Source organism: Sus scrofa, chromosome 6 (genome assembly GCF_000003025.6).
Source record: "Sus scrofa isolate TJ Tabasco breed Duroc chromosome 6, Sscrofa11.1, whole genome shotgun sequence".
Classification (NCBI taxonomy): Eukaryota; Metazoa; Chordata; class Mammalia; order Artiodactyla; family Suidae; genus Sus; species Sus scrofa.
The window spans coordinates 157,493,931-157,511,149 of NC_010448.4; the positions used below are offsets into that span (position 1 = coordinate 157,493,931).

At 50.7% G+C, this 17,219-nt stretch overlaps 1 protein-coding gene across 1 annotated transcript in view; it reads left to right on the forward strand.

The window, feature by feature from the left end:
• DHCR24 (24-dehydrocholesterol reductase) overlaps positions 1-17,219 on the forward strand; it is a 35,267-nt gene that overhangs the window by 10,137 nt on the left and 7,911 nt on the right. The window contains 4 exon segments of the mRNA NM_001243354.1: positions 1,628-1,733; positions 2,244-2,362; positions 4,275-4,538; positions 8,264-8,407. Of these exon segments, the coding sequence (NP_001230283.1) occupies positions 1,628-1,733; positions 2,244-2,362; positions 4,275-4,538; positions 8,264-8,407 (633 nt within the window).

The window sequence follows — 17,219 nt, forward strand, 5'->3', positions numbered from 1 at the left end:
AGAGGGAATACAGTAACAATAGTTGATTTCATGTCCTTGTTTGCTGATGTTAATATCTGGGTCAATTCTGGGTCTGTTTTATCACAGCAGATTCACTGGTTTTTCTCCTTATCATAGGTCACATCTTCCTGCCTCTGCACATGTCTGGTAAACTTTGATTGGATTCTAGACATCATGACTTTTACCTTCTTGGGTGCTGGATATTTTAGCATCCCTGTAAATTCTCCTGAGCTTTGATCTGAGCTAGAACCATGTTACGAGAAACAGTTTGATCCTGTTGGGTCTGGATTTTCCAGGTGGGCTCAGAGCAGCAGGTGATCTAGGAGCAATTATTGCCTGCTGCTGAGGCAGGATCTTTCTGAGTACTCTCTCCAGTGCTTTGTGACTCATGAGGTTTTCCAGACTGGTTTGGGGAGACTGATAGGATTTTCTGCTCTGGGTGGGTCCTTGGTACTGTTTCCTGTTTTCTTCTCTGGTGTCTCTTCACCTGGGCTGGGCCTCAGGTAATTTCCTCACATGTGTGCACATGCCCTGGTCAGTGCTCAGCTGAATATTCAGTGGGCCCTTTGCCGTACTTCACGGTTTTCTCTGTGTGCAGTTCTCTGCTCTCCGGTACTCTGTGCTGCAAATGCAATTCACCTTTGGCCTTCTAGGGCCCTCGACGCAGAGGCCACTGGGCTCCCCTTCCCTGCACTGCCTAACTCCAGACAGTTAGCTGGGCATCCACAGAGCTCACCCTGTTTGTGTCCCATCTCCACAGTCATTAGCTTTGTTGTCCGAATCCACTGTGTTGAAAACTCCTGTTTCATCTATTTTGTCTTTTTTTTCTCCAGGCAGCAGGGTAAATCGGGTTCTTTTTTGCTCCATCTTGGCTGGAAGCAGACGTCTGCCTGATGGCATATTCATGTACCCATTAAAAGTCATGTTTCCTGGGAACAATTCATGGTCATAGTATAGCATTACATTTTTAAAAGCAAGACAAAAAAAGTATGTGTTCTATGCTTTTGTACTTGTGTATGTGTGTGTTGTCTTGAAACATAACAAACAGCAACAGTGACCTGCGTGGAAAAAGACTGAAAGGAGATGACACTCCAGTGTTAACGTCGGCAACTTGGAAGAACTAGGATGAATGATTTTCAAATCAATGAATATTTATGTTTCTAGAGGAAAAATGAGCTGAATATTAAGTATAAAGGTATTTGAAAGGACAAGACTAAATACTAGCCAACCCAGGGCCGCACACCCCATTCACTGTAATTAAAGGCTGTGGAATGTTCTTGGCATCTCCACTGTGGCACAGCGGGGTTGGTGGTGTGTCTAGAGCACTGGGACGTAGGTTCAACCCCTGACCTGGCACAGATTAAGGATCTGTTGTTGCCATAGCTGTGGTGTGGGTCACAGCTGTGGCTGGGATCTGATTCCTGGCCCAGAAACCCCATATGCCACGAGCTGCCAAAAAAGAGGGGAGGGGGCAGTAGAATGTTCTAGAAAGAGGCTCTAAAGGCCGTGTAGGAACCCCTATGTTGATTATTCGAGGGGAGTGGGGATGACACCTTCTGTAAGCAGAAGCCCTTGTTAGGCCTGGCGGCTTCCTCGTGACCCAGGGTCTCTCTCCTTGTGCCAACAGATTGTCCGTGTGGAGCCCTTGGTGACCATGGGTCAGGTGACCGCCCTGCTGACCTCCATTGGCTGGACTCTGCCTGTGTTGCCAGAGCTGGATGACCTCACAGTGGGTGAGGACGCGGACTGTCCTAGCTTCAGGGCTGCGGGGCCTCAGCCCACCTTCTGTCAGGTTCAGGAGCCACCACTGTTGCGTCTGTGACAGAAGTCACCCTCTCACTGCTCACCCAGCTCCAAAAACAGGACGCTCATGGCCTGCCAGTCCATGTCTGAACAGCTCACGTCATCAGGCAGCACATTTCAATCTCTGGTTCCAACCTGCTTCCCTGTGGCTTGTATCCATTGCTCCAGTTCTGCCCCGTGCAGCACACCGAATAAGTCTAGTCTCTTCTTCTGTGGCGTCCGAGGGCCCAGAGCCTTTTCTCCTCCAGGGGAAACACCTTCAGTTCTTTTCACTGCTCCCACAGGTCACAGCCTCCCCCATGCAGCCCCCGCTGTCATTACGGTCCCTATGAAAATGAGGGCACACAGGTTTCTGGGTTGGGATGGCGTGAGCATCCCCGGCTCCCTCGGGCGAGGCGCCCTTCTCCAGCCCGGCTGGGCTAACGCGCCTGTCTCTGCAGGGGGATTGATCATGGGCACAGGCATCGAGTCTTCATCCCACAAGTACGGCCTGTTCCAGCACATCTGTACGGCCTACGAGCTGGTGCTGGCTGATGGCAGCTTCGTGCGATGCACACCGGTGAGTTCAGAGCCCGGGGCTGTCCTCACCAGCCTGCCCCGGGCAGTAATGCCCCCTGGGAGGTGGCGCCCCCGGGGATACTTCATTTCAGATACTCCTCTCCAGTCCGGTTCTGTGGCCCTGATAGGTGCTCAGACTCTGTCGTAATGCTTCGTAGATGTAAGGCATTTAGTCCTTCAACAGCTGTATGAAGTGGGTACTCTTACAAGCCACATTTTGCAGATAGGAAACTAAAGCACAGAGAGGTGCGTAAACTTGCCCAAGATCACACAGCTGCTAAATCCTACACTGCTGGGGTTCACCCCCCCCCCCCCCGCCGACCTGTCCGGCTCCCAGGTCAACACCTTTAGCCATTCATGTCACCATAAAAAGTGAGGCCTGAGCATCAGCATTCTGTGCTCCGTGTTGTGAGGTGTCGCCAAGAGCACCAAGCGGGGCTGTTTGGGGGAAATAAAAGGCAATTCCACTGCCCCAGAGCGGGGCACGGGTAGTTAAGGAGCAGGACAGGATTGAAACTTTGAGTAAACGCGGACCTCTCTGAGCATGTCACAGGGGGCCTGGGGTAGAAGGGACAGTGTGATCCTTTGGAAGCGGATGTTTCTGAGCCACCGGAGTGGTTGGCCCCACAGAGCCCAGGGCAGGACTCCAGGCTCGAGAGCTCTGGTCTGGACAAGAGGGGCCTCTTTCGGGATTCACACTGCTCGAGCACATTTCCGTAAACACTCAGCTGGGCCCTGCCTTCTGCTCTGTTATTACCAGCAGAGAAGGGCGACAAACGCGTGTGAAGAATTTGCCTTCTCTGAGACCCAATTTCCTCATCTGACAAACGCCTTGTCAGGAGGACAAAGCAGATGCCATTTGTTAAACCCCCCACACAGAGCCGGGCCTGTGGCAGATGCCTGGTTTTTACTGCTGCCAGCTGACAGTGTCATTATACAGCCCAGACGGGGATTGGTTGGCCCGCTTTGGCTGTTCCAGAGACTTCTGCCAGCCTGCTGCAGGTTCTCCCTGTTCCAGCATAGCCCTGCCCCCCTGCTCCCCACCACACCCACACCTGCACCCGCTCCTGCTCCCACTCTAAGGGCATTCAGCAGAAACAGAGACCACCCAGGACTGTGGCCTGAGTAACAGCCCGGACAAGGCTGGGCGTCTCAACAGGGAACTTCAGTAGAATCAAAGGAGCGGAGTTCAGACGGCCAGGTGAAAAGTTGTCTAACTCCAAGACAAATGCTCAAACAAGGAAACGATGAGGGTGGAAGCAGAGTTGCAGAACCAGATGATGTGTGGCAGGAAGAAGGATGGATCAGATCTGAGGCGGTCTTGCCTGAGCCCCAGCCCTGCTGCTGTGACTTGGGGGAGCCTTCGTCATCTCTTGGAGCCTCACTTTCCTGCCCTGTTCAAGTGGGAAAGTTAATGCCCTCTGTGGGCTGTGGGTGGGGAGAGGGCGGGATTCGCAGCTAAGGGACTGGTTGAGACTTTGCACATGTTACTGATGGCCCATTTTAGTGTCCCCTGGTGACCGTGACCTTTCATAAGGACTCAGTTCTCTCTAGTCTGGCCTGGGACCCCTGGCTCTTGGTCTCTCATTTTGGGGCCCTGGGCGGTGCTGATCCTGGCCTCCTCCTGGGTGGCTGGTGGTCCAGGGACTGTGCCCACGTGGAGGAGGGAGGATGTGCTGTCTGTGGGCATCCCTGCTACAGGGCAGTGTAAAGTCAGGTCTCACGCTGAAGCTGCAGAGGGAGGACGGAGGCCCAGAAGGGGCGGTTGCGAAGGGCCTCGTTCAGGCTGCCCCGCACAGTGCCAGGACAGGCATTTCGCCCAGGCCCTGGGTTTTGTGTGCCCTGCTGATGACACACTGCTTTGTGGCTTTGGGGGGGCCAGACTCTTAGCATGTGTTGACTCTGCCTCACAGTCAGAAAACTCAGACCTGTTCTATGCTGTGCCCTGGTCCTGCGGGACCCTGGGCTTCCTGGTGGCCGCCGAGATCCGCATCATCCCCGCCAAGAAGTATGTCAAGCTGTGCTTTGAGCCAGTACGTGGCATGGAGGCCATCTGCGACAAGTTCACCCGCGAGTCCCAGCGGTCCGAGAACCACTTCGTGGAAGGGCTTCTCTACTCCCTGGATGAAGCTGTCATCATGACAGGGGTCATGACAGACGAGATGGAGCCCGGCAAGGTAGGGCAGGAGGAGGGGACCCGGGTGGGCTGGGCAGGAGCCTGACCCCCCACCCTGACCCTGGCAGCCACTCTCCTCAAAGCCATGACCTGGGTCAGCCCGCCTGGGGTTTGGGCAGCAGGATCTAGCTTCGACTGTCTTGGGCAGTGACAGAAGCATCCCTTTACTCTGCCCCTACCACCTGCCAGGTACATGCACGTCTCTTGATAGACATCATTTTTTGATCCTCAAGGTAACCCCATTTTATAAATGAGGAAACTGAGGCTCTAAGAGACCATGTCAAGTTCCCCAAGGTGACAAAGCCAAGATTTGGGTAATTGAATTGATGCCTCAGAATCCAGATTGACACCCCTTCGGTGTATGCTGTGTAATTCTTTTCTTCTTTTCTTTTTTAAGGCTGCACCCGCTGCCTTTGGAATTTCCTAGGCTAGGGGTAGAATTGGAGCTACAGCTGCTAACCTACAGCCACAGCAACTCAATCTAAGCCTCGTCCGCGACCCACACCATAGCTCACGGCAACGCTGGATCTTTAACCCACTGAGCAAGGCCAGGGATCGAACCTGTATCCTCATGGATTTAGTTGGGTTTGTTACTGCTGAGCCACAGTGGGAACTCTGCTATGTAATTTTTAATAGCCATTCCTTGTCTATTGAGAAAGGATTGGTCCTTAACACGAGAGGAAAACATACAGAAATGAAAGGAAAGAAGACCCAAAAAAAAGAAAAAAAAAAAAAAAAGGAATTCCCACTGTGGCTCCCGTTGTTAACAAATCCAACTAGGAACAATGAGGTTGTGAGTTCAATCCCTGGCCTTGCTCAGTGGGTTAAGGATCCGGCATTGCCGTGAGCTGTGGTGTAGGTCACAGAGGTGGCTCAGATCTGGTGTTGCTGTGGCTGTGATGTAGGCCAGTGGCTACAGCTCTAATTAGGTCCCTAGCCTGGGAACCTCCATGTGCCATGGGTGCGGCCCTAGAAAAGACAAAAAAAAAAAAAAAAGGAAAGAAAAGCCTCCACCTATAAACACAACCCAAGCCAGCTCTTGCTAATGTCATGATAGATTTATTTCTTCTCTTTTCGGTGTGTAGATTTTTTTTTTTTTTTTTTTTTTTTTTTTTTTTTTTTGTCTTTTTGTCTTTTTGTCTTTTTGTTGTTGTTGTTGCTATTTCTTGGGCCGCTCCTGCGGCGTATGGAGGTTCCCAGGCTAGGGGTTGAATTGGAGCTGTAGCCACCGGCCTACGCCAGAGCCACAGCAACGCAGGATCCGAACCGCGTCTGCAACCTACACCACAGCTCACGGCAACACCAGATCCTTGACCCACTGAGCAAGGGCAGGGACCGAACCCGCAACCTCATGGTTCCTAGTCGGATTCGTTAACCACTGCGCCACGACGGGAACTCCAAAAACATTTTTTTTTTACTTTACTTTTTTATTTATTTATTTTTTTGTCTTTTTGCCATTTCTTGAGCTGCTCCCTCGGCATATGGAGGTTCCCAGGCTAGGGGTTGAATCGGAGCTGTAGCCATCAGCCTATGCCAGAGCCACAGCAACGCGGGATCCGAGCCGCGTCTGCAACCTACACCACAGCTCATAGCAACGCTGGATCGTTAACCCACTGAGCAAGGGCAGGGACCGAACCTGCAACCTCATGGTTCCTAGTCGGATTCGTTACCCACTGCGCTAGGACGGGAACTCCGGTGTGTAGATTTTTTAAAAAACTTTTGTAAAAGTAGTATACAATGTTGAAATATATAAAGAGTTAAAATGCATCTCTTGCCAAGCATGCTCCTTGGGTAACCACTTGTTTGTGTGTGCGTGCACCTATGTGTGTGTGTACATGCCCTTATTTTATCCTATGGTTCCCATTATCGCCTGTAGATAATTGGCTGATTCATTACTTCCTGGTGAGCATTTATGTTGTTTAATATATTTTGCTCTTAAAAATTTGCATAAGAATCTCTCACATCTATCCTTGGCCTCTTCACATGCATTTCTGTGGAATTGAGTCCAAAAAAAGGAATTCCTGACCCAGGGGGTTGAACACATTATTATTATTATTATTATTTGCTTTTTAGGACTGCACCTGCAGCATATGGAAGTTCCCAGGCTAGGGGTCCAGATGGCGCTACAGCTGCCAGGCTACACCACAGCAACGCAAGTTTCTAACCTCGTCTTCGACGTACACCAATAGCTCACAGTAATGCTGGATCCTTAACCCACTGAGCGAGGCCAGGGATCCAGCCTGCATCCTCATGGGTCCTAGTCAGGTTCATTACTGCTGAGCCACAGTGGGAACTCCCTGAACACATTAAATATTGATGGATAAGGCCGAATGGCCCCCCAGCCCGGTGTGCTTCTGTGCACTTCCAGTGGCATGAGTGTTTGTGAGAATGCCTTTCCTCTACCTTCTTGCCAGCGCTGGGTAGCATCACTCTTTCGTTTTTGCCAATCTGATAGGGATAAAAATAGTAGCTTGTTTTCTTTCGCAGTTCTCGGGTCACTTTCAAGGTTGACCATCTCTTTGCGCCATGTTTTAGTTTGTTTGCCTTCAGCCGTGATCGCCAGTTCAAATTTATAATTGCTGGTTTAGTGTGATAAGCATTTCGGCACATTGTTACCTGCCTTCATATTTAATGACTACAGAAATATTGCAGTAAGCAAGTGCCTTATCGCCTGCCAAACCTCTGTCCCATAGCTGGAAATGAAAGTCACGTCCAGGAGTTCCCACTGTGGCTCAGCAGAAATGAATCTGACTAGTAACCATAAGGATACAGGTTCGATCCCTGGCCTCGCTCAGTGGGTTAAGGATCCGGCGTTGCCAAGAGCTGTGGTGTAGGATACAGCTCCAATTCTGCCCCTAGCCCAGAAACTTCCATATGCTGCAAGTGTGGCCATAAAAGGCAAAAAACAAACAAAAAAACGCCCACACCTTCCGCAAAATATGTATTTTTACATGTGAAGAAACAAGCTTGGCCCACCCAAGATCACACAGCCAGTGGGTTACTGGGCTGGGGTCTGCCCTCCGACGCCCACCTTGGAGCCTGTGACCCTTCTGGGCTGCCCTGCCTCTCTCAGAGCATCTACCTGCAGTTCCTTTCATGGGTGAGGAAGCTGAGGCCCAGAGATGCTAAGCCATCTCAAAGCACACACTCGGTGCCACTTAAGACCGAAGAAGCTACTAGCTCAAGAGAAGGTCTAGGCTTAGACCCCGGGCCCCCGGAGCATGTAGCTTTGCTATGAGCTCCCTCTGCTGGTGGTGGCTGCTGGAGGGGTGCTGAGCCTGGAGATGTGCAGCAGGGCCCAGGGCAGCAGGGAGAGCATCTTGGCCAGTGAGTGCTGCCAACCATGGGACCCGGTGGGAAGGATGCCCCCGCTCAGCGTTTGTGTCAGCCCCAGGGAAAGGGGCTGGGAGGAGCCTGCATGCATGGAGCTCTGTTGTGTGTTCTCTCCTTGGGAGGGAGCAGCAGCCTGAGCCCTCCAGACTATTGGGAGCTCGCTGCTGGGCCCCCGGCACCCCACGTAACCTCTTTGAGCTTCTGCCCTCTGTGCTAGAGAACGCCCGCTGGGCTTAACCTCCCCAGGCTTTCAAGAGCCTCCAGGCAATAATAGACATGAAAGAGCCCTGGAAAGGCCAGGAGTGCTTGAACAGAAGCCAGGTATCACTGTTACGCCCCTGGTGGCACCTGCTGCTTGTCTGCAGCCTGACACAGGGCCCTCTGTCATTTCAGCTGAATAGCATTGGCAACTACTACAAGCCGTGGTTCTTCAAGCACGTGGAGAACTACCTGAAGACAAACCAAAAGGGCCTGGAATACATCCCCCTGAGACACTACTACCACCGCCACACTCGCAGCATCTTCTGGGAGCTCCAGGTGAGGCTCGGATTTCCTGCTAATCCTGGCTCCTCCAGGCTGGGCAGGGCAGGGAACTGGGGTGGTTCACACTGTAGCCACAGGTTCCCCTGCCTTTTGAGGAAAGAGCAGCTTCATCCTACGGAAGCAGAACAGCCTCTTGCCCAGCAACGCAGTGTCCCCTGCTGCGGGAACGGCCACCTTCTCTTAAAGCAGCGGGCTCTCCCCGAGCACCTGCCTGTGCTGGAGGGTGCAGCGCTGGTCAGGGTGCTTTGGGGAACACAGATCTGTTCCATCCTTGAGGACCTGTAGCCTAGCCAAGCAGACAGACTCTGGCTCTGCAAAGGGCTACTGGAACAAGAAGGCTGGTTCTGCCTAGGGTTGGAGGCTGTCAAGCATGGCCTTGACATGTGAGGGAGAATTTACAGTTAGGGATGAGGGATACGGGGCAGTGACATTTTAAAGGGGGTTAGATCCCTGGTGGCATAAGGATCTGGCATTGTCGCTGTGGCTCAGATTGATACTGTGGCGCAGGTTCGATCCCTGGTCTGGGAACTTCCGCCTGCCCGGGGAAATGGGTGGCCAAAAAGTAAGTAAATAAATAAAAAGGGGGCCGGCGGGGGGGCCTCTTGGGTGATGCCTTATGACCAGGGATCTGAACATAGGAAGAACAGGCCAGGCAGGACTCGGACCCAGTGCTCCAGGCACAGGAAGAGCCAGAACAGAGCACATGGGCTGGGTGGGTTGCTGTTTTTCTTTTTTTAAAAAACCGAAGTGAAAACATGAAATTAACTTTTTTAAAGTATGCAGTTCCGTGGTCTTTGGTACATTCGTGGTACTCTGCGTCAACAACCTCCATCCTGTTCCAAAGCATTTTCATCCTAAAAGGAAACCCTGCACCCATAAGCAGTCACTCCCCATTCTTTTTTTTTTTTTTTACGTCTTTTTGCCATTTCTTTGGGCCGCTCCTGCGGCATACGGAGGTTCCCAGGCTAGGGGTCTAATCAGAGCTGTAGCTGCCAGCCTACGCCAGAGCCACGGCAATGCAGGATCCGAGCCGTGCCTGCGACCTACACACCACAGCTCATGGCAACACCGGATCGTTAACCCACTGAGCAAGGGCAGGGATCGAACCCGCAACCTCATGGTTCCTAGTCAGATTCGTTAACCACTGCGCCACAACGGGAACTCCCCCATTCTTTTTTCCCAGACTCTGGTGACCATCAGTCTGTGTTGCATTTCTGTGGACTTAGCTTTTCTAGACATTTGATATACCTGGAAGCATCCACTCTGTGGCCTTTTGCACCAGGCTGCTTCTTCCCCTAGGTGTGTTTTCAAGGTTGTGGCAGGGATCAGTCCTTCGTTCCTTTTTTGTGGCTGAATACTACTCCATCGTCTAGTGCACCACAGTTTTCCACTCATTTGCTGGTAGACATTTGGGATGTTTCCACCTATCTCATTGTTAATAGTGCTGCTGTAAATATTCAGGTACAGGTGTTGGTTTGAGTACTAGTTTTTAATTGTTTGGTGGTCTGGCCCAGGAGTGGAACTGCTGGGTTGTGATGATTCTGTGTCTAATGTATTGAGGAACTGCCAAACGTTTTCCACAGTGGCCGGGCCAGTTGACAGTCCCAGCAGCAGTGTATGAAGCCAGTTTCTCTGTATTCTCACCAATGCTTGTTGCTTCTTTTTTTTGTTTTGTTTTTCTGTCTTTTCTAGGGCCGCACCCTCAGCATATGGAGGTTCCCAGGCTAGGGGTGTAATCGGAGCTGCAGCCACCAGCCTACGCTACAGCCACAGCAACATGGGATCCAAGCCACATCTGTGACCTACACCACAGCTCACGGCAATGCCGGATGCTTAACCCACTGAGCGAGGCCAGGGACCGAACCTGCAACCTCATGGTTGTTGGTCAGATTCATTAAACACTGAGCCATGACGGGAACTCCAGCTTCTTTCTGTCTGTCTTTCTCTCTCTCTCTTTCTTTCATTCTTTCTCTCTCTCTCTCTCTCTCTCTCTCTCTCTCTTCCTTCCCTTTCACTGTAGCCATCCTAGTGGGTATGAAACAGAATGTGACTGATTTGGATTTGCATTTTCCTAATGACTAAATGATGTTGGGTATCCCTCCACATGCCTGTTGGCCATTTGTATACTTTTTTTGGCGATGTGTCTATTCAGGTCCTTTGCCCAGTTTTGGTTGGGTTGTTCATCTTTGTTGGTGAGTTGTAAGAGGTCAGTATATATTCTGAATACTAGATGCTTATCAAATATGTGGTTTGCAAATATTTCTCCCCATTCCGTAGGTTGTCTTTCACTTTCCTTTTTTTAAATTGTTATTTCCCCAATACAGGTTTTTTTTTTTTTTTTCTACTGTACAGCATGGTGACCCAGTTACACATACATCTATACATTCTTTTTTCTCACATTATCATGCCCCATCAAAGTGACTAGACATAGTTCCCAGTGCTACACAGCAGGATCTCATTGCTAATCCATTCCCAAGGCAATAGTTTGCATCTATTAACCCCAAGCTCCCAGTGCATCCCATTCCCTCCCCTTCCCCCTCGGCAACCACAAGTCTATTCTTCAAGTCCATGAGTTTCTTTTCTGTGGAAAGGTTCATTTGTGCCATATATTAGATTCCAGATACAAGTGATAGCATATGGTATTTGTCTTTCTCTTTCTGACTTATTTCACTTAGGATGAGAGTCTCTAGTCCCATCCATGTTGCTGCAAATGGCATTATTTCATTCTTTTTTATGGCTGAGTAGTATTCCATTGTGCACATATACCACATCTTCCTAATCCAATCATCTTTCAGTGGACATTTGGTTTCCATGTCTTGGCTATTGTGAATAGTGCTGCAGTGAACATGCAGGTACATGTCTTTTTTAAGGAAAGTTTTGTTTGGATATATGCCCAAGAGTGGGGTTTCTAGGTCATATGGAAGTTCCATGTATAGTTTTCTAAGGCACCTCCATATTGTTCTCCATAGTGGTTGTACGAGCTTACATTCCCACCAACAGTGCAGGAGGGTTCCCTTTTCTCCACACCCCCTCCAGCACTTGTTATTTGTGGACTTATTAATGAGGACCATTCTGACTGGTGTGAGGTGGTATCTCATGGTAGTTTTGATTTGCATTTCCCTAATAATCAGGGATGTTGAGCATTTTTTCATGTACTTGTTGGCTATCTGTACATCTTCCTTGGAGAAATGTCTCTTTGGGTTTTTTTTTTTTTTTTTTTTTTTTTTTTGATCTTTTTGTCCTTTTAGGGCTGCACCCGTGGCATATGGAGGATCCCAGGCTAGGGGTCTGTGACCTACACTGCAGATCCTTAACCCAGTGAGCAAGGCCAGGGATTGAACCTACAACCTCATGGTTCCTAGTCAGATTCATTTCCTCTGCGCCACGACGGGAACTCCTATTCAGGTCTTTTGCCCATTTTTCAATTGGGTTGTTAGCTTTTTTGCTGTTGTATAAGTTGATTGTATATTTTATTTTATTATTTTATTTTATTTTATTATTTTATTATTTTATTTTTTTTGTCTTTTTGCCTTTTCTAGGGCCGCTCCCACGGCATATGGAGGTTCCCAGGCTAGGGGTCTAATCGGAGCTGTAGCCGCCGGCCTACGCCAGAGCCACAGCAACGCAGGATCCAAGCCGCATCTGCAACCTACACCACAGCTCACGGCAACGCCGGATCGTTAACCCACTGAGCAAGGCCAGGGATCGAAGCTGAAACCTCATGGTTCCTAGTCGGATTTGTTAACCACTGCGCCACGACGGGAACTCCTGATTGTATATTTTAGAGATTAGGCCCTTGTCAGTTGCATCATTTGAAACTATTTTCTCCCATTCTGTAAGTTGTCTTTTTGTTTTCTTTGTGGTTTCCCGTATTTCACTTTCTTGATAACATCTTTTTTATGTTTTGCCTTTTAGGGCTGCATTTGCAGCCCGTGGAAGTTCCCAGGCTAGGGGTCCAATCAGAGCTACAGCTGCCAGCCTACACCACAGCCACAGCAATGTGGGATCTGAGCCACGTCTGTGACCTACACTACAGCTCACGGCAAAGCTGGATCCTTTAACCCACTGAGTGAAGCCAGAGATCAAACAGGCATCCTCATGGATACTAGTCAGGTTCTTAACCACTAAACCACAACGAGAACTCCAAGGCATGTAAGTTTTTGAAAATAGCAAGAGGGCCCTTGAGCTAGACCCATGGTAGAGAATGAGGCCAAACAGCAGCTGGAGCCTAGATCAGGTGGGTATTGTAGGTCAAGGGAGGACTTTATTTTGCCTTTGAGGGATAAGGAAGCCCTTGGAGGGCTTAGTGGAAAAAGGTGATATGACCTGAGTTTTGCTTTAAAAGGATAATTTTGACAACTAGATCGAGAGTGGCTGGGGTAGGGTTGGCATGAGTGGAAGGGTGGAGAGGGGTTGATTTCTGTTTTCCCGAGTGGTAGCAGTGGAGGAAGAAAGAAATCCCAGGTCTGGGAGGTACCGCGAAGGTTGAACCAAACCAAAGGGAGTTGCAGACCGATTGGGTTTGGGTGTGATTCCAAGCCCAAGCCGTGGGTGAGCCGAGGTGCCATTGACTGCCGTGGGCAACGGGGGGAGGGGCTGGGAGGAAAACCAGGAGTCTGCCGGGGGTCATGCCCGCGTGAGATGCCTTTCAGACAGCCAGGTGGGAGAGCTGGCTCCTGTGTCAGGACTGCAGGGCAGAAGGAACACATTACTGCAGGTGGCATCAGCAGAGCCATGGTCGTGAAAGCCGTGGGGCTAGATGACGGAGGCGGATTGGAGACGAGACATCCCAGAGCCAAGCGTTGAAGGTCGGGGGAGCAGGAGCCCCCCTGGGAGAGGAGACAGAGCTCTCAGTCACAGGGGAGGAGAACCCAGGGGCCCGGCGTCCTGGAAGCCACATGAGGACCGTGTGTCAGGCAGGAGGATGAAGAACTCTGTCCGAGGCCCCTGAGTGAGCGGAAGGCAACAGAGCGACGTCTGGTCTTCGTCGTCGAAAGGTCACTGATGCCCTGGAGCCACAGGGGGCTGAAGAGCCTGACCAGTGGGTTCAAAAGAGAACGGAGACAAGGAAGTGGAGGCGTCGGACATGGAAATCTGGGAAGGCTCAGTGTGTGGGGAAGCAGAGAAATAAATAGGGTGGTAGCTGGAGGGGACGTAGGATGGAGAGAAGTTATTTGTGAGACTGTTGCCAGAGGGGGCGGTGGCAGCACGTCGATGGGCCAGCTTGGTAGGGGAGAGGGCCTGCTTACAGGGTGAGCCAGGAAGAGGATGCACAGATCCTGGGCTCAGGTGGGGAGGTTACCTTTAAGTGAGATCTTGGAGATTCACCCACTGGAGCAAGTGTTGGCACAGAAGAGCTGCTACAAGCAGGGGGACCACAGCGGGGGCGGGGGGATGTCGACGTTCTCTTCCCACAGCTTCTGTTCTCTCAGTGAAGTGAGAAACGGGGATTCCGGCCAAACGGGTTCTAGATGAGGGGGCGAGAGATTGTTGAAAGATGGTGGAGAGAGGAGATAAGAGAGCAGGAAATGAGTCAACTGGGGCCCGCGAAAGATTCATGATCAAGAATCGACAGTGAGGAGTTCCTGTTGTGACTCAGCAGGTTAAGAACCCCACTAGTATCCATGAGGATGTGAGTTTGATCCCTGGCCTCGCTCAGTGGGTTGCTGTGAGCTGTGGTGTAGGTCGCAGATGCAGCTCAGATCTGTGGTGGCTGTGGCTGTGGCTTTGGCCACGGCTGGCAGCTGCAGCTCCAATTGGACCCCTAGTCTGGGAACTTCCATATGCTGCAGGTGTGGCCCTAAAATGACAAAAGAAAAAAAAAAAGAATTCACAGAGAAAGGAATGTATATATATGTATAACAGGGTCACTTTGCTGTGCAGCAGAAATTGGCACGACATTATAAACCAACTATACTTTAAAAAAATTAAAAAGCAAAAACAGAAAAATTTACAGTGAGACGGACCCTGGTGGTTGTGGGTTTTCGCACACTCAGCCATGTGGATGGGGCACAGAATAGGGAAATGATAGATTTAAATGTGGTTGACATTTTACAGATGAGTGTAACAAGCGGGGCAGGGTTGCAGAAACCAGGACCTGATGGCAGTGAAGTCTGAGCCAGCTCAGGGGAGCAGTGAGGGTGCATGGGCTGCATGGACGGATAGATAGGGTGGGCCCCCAGTTTTGGTGAGGAGCTGAAGTCAGGGCGCTGGAGGGCTTGAGCAGCAGGCTCGGGCAGTAGAGGTGGCTGGAAGCGAACGCTTGGAATTGAAACTATGGAGTTGCCAGCTGAGGTATGTTGCCTGCCATCCAGTTCTACAAGAATGAAGTCATTGGTCACCGCAGTTGCTGGCCTTCCACATGCCCTGAAAGGAATTCAGGGTGAAGATAGGAATGAGGCAGTCTGTGCTCTGGGAGAACTGGCAGAACAGACCTGCAGATACTTAGATTTTTTTTTTTTTTTTGTCTTTTGTCTTTTTAGGGCCACACCCACAGCATATGGAAGTTCCCAGGCTAGAGGTTGAATCGGAGCTGTGGCCGCCGCCCTACACCACAGCCACAGCCACGCTGGATCCGAGACACACCTGCAATCTACACCACAGCTCACAGCAACACCGGGTCCTTAACCCACTGAGCGAGGCCAGGGGTCGAATCCGCCACCTCATGGTTCCTAGTCGGATTTGCTTCCGCTGCGCCACGATGGGAACTCCGAGATACTTAGATATTTTGAGGAGAGAATTGTATGCACCCAAATTCTTGGCATCATACCCTACTTAGAAAAGCATTAAAACCATTAAGACATCTGTTCCTCGTAAGGAGCAGCAACCTGCCGCCCAGCCCGTCTGCTTGATTACGTGTTCCTTTGGCCCAAATCACGTGGCTCCTGACGTCGGGGCTGTGTGAGAGGGGATCTCCCGGGCTAGAGTCTCAGTAAGATGCTGAATAAACTCACAGCCCTGGCGATGTGTGTTTTTCTCCAAGGCAGCAGAGGCAATAAATATGGACAATATGTCAACATCTAGAGGTCGGTGAACTAACTTCCTCCCTCCTCCCTTTTTTTTTTTTTTTTTTTTTTTTTTTTTTTTGTCTTTTTTGCCTTTTCTAGAGCTGCTCCCGCGGCATATGGAGGTTCCCAGGTTAGGGGTCGAATTGGAGCCACGGCAATGCTGGATCCTTAACCCACTGAGCGAGGCCAGGGATCAAACCTGCAACCTCATGGTTCCTAGTCGGATTCGTTAACCACTGAGCCACGACGGGAACTCCTCCTTCCCCTCTTTTCTTTTTGCTTCCCCCACAGCATGTGGAAGTTTCCAGGCCAAGAATCAAACCCTTAACACAGCAGTGACTAGAGTCGCTGCAGTGACAATGCTGGATACATAACCCTCTGTGTCACAAGGAAACCTCTCAGAAAACTTTCTTAAAGGGCCAAAGAGCAAGAATTTTAGGCTCTGTAGGTCATGGGTCCTGTCAGAGTTGCTTAATACTGCCATTGTAGCACAAAGACAGCCACGAGCAAATAAATGTGCTTTACTTCGCTCCAGTGAAACTGTTTATAAAACCAGACAGGGAGTTCCGTCGTGGTTCAGGGGTTAACAAACCCGGCTAGTATCCATGAGGACACAGGTTCGATCCTTGGCCTTGCTGAATGGGTTAAGGATCTGGCATTGCTGTGAGCTGTGGTGTAGGTTGCAGACACAGCTCGGATCTGGTGTTGCTGCGGATCTGGTGTTGCTGCGGCTGTGGTATAGGCTGGCAGCTACAGCTCCACTTCGACCCCTAGCCTGGGAACCTAGCCTGGGTGTGGCCTCAGAAAGACCAAGGAAGAAAAGACAGACAAACAAGCACAAAAAACAGGCAGGAGCCAGACTCAGCCAGCAGGCTGGATTCGGCTTGCACAGCAGATCCTCACGGGCTAGAGTTTGTTCTCCGCTGCTCTGGAGTGTGACCTGAGTTGAGGTGGAGGCCAGGTGAAGATACAATCTCTGGAGGTAAAAAGGAGGCTGGTGCATGGGAGCAAGCCTCGGTGTGCATGTTGAGTCACATCAGAGATCAGATCAGTGTTGAAGAATGTAGCTGGGATCCGAGAATGAGCGGTGATGTGGCAAGAGGTTTTGGACGTGTGCTGCAAAGTCACTGAGGGTTTGCTGAGAAGCGGGGGAGGGCCAGAGATCTAGAAGCCACCACGAGGGGCCAGGAGGAGGCCACCTCACCTCGTCTACCCTAGAGGGTCATGGAGAAAAAATGATACCACCTCAGAAGGCTGCAGGGGACAGCCAGGTTCCAGCTAAGGGCAAGGAGAAGACGAGAAGGTTGCTGGTGTTAGACCAGGAGAGAGCGCGGGGAGGGCTTTGGGGGGTGGGGGGACAGTGGTGATGGAGTCCAGCAGGGAGGTGCGGCATGAAGGAATTAGACCTGGTGGTCTTCTAGGAGGAGGTGTCGGGTCAGTTCAAGTCATGGACTAGATCTCTCAGGCAGAAGGTGATGGGGTAGGGGTGGAGGGGTGGGGGGTAGAGGGTTGTATTCTTCAAGGCCTGGGGAGCTCTGGGCTTCCCTACTCCCTGTGAGTCGTCCTCTGGGCCATGTCCAGGCCCAAAGCAGCTAGTGGAAAGGTTTGCCAAAGGCACAAGACCCTAGAGTCGTTCTTTATCCCTGCCAAGAGCAGTGTTCAAGTTGTAGGAGATGTGGTTTGGTCAAAAGCAGGGTTTTTAATTGGAGTGTGGTTGGCATACAGTGTTTTATGAGTTTCAGGTACAGAGCAGAGTGAATCAATTATACATATACATATAGCCATTCTTTTTTCCCATA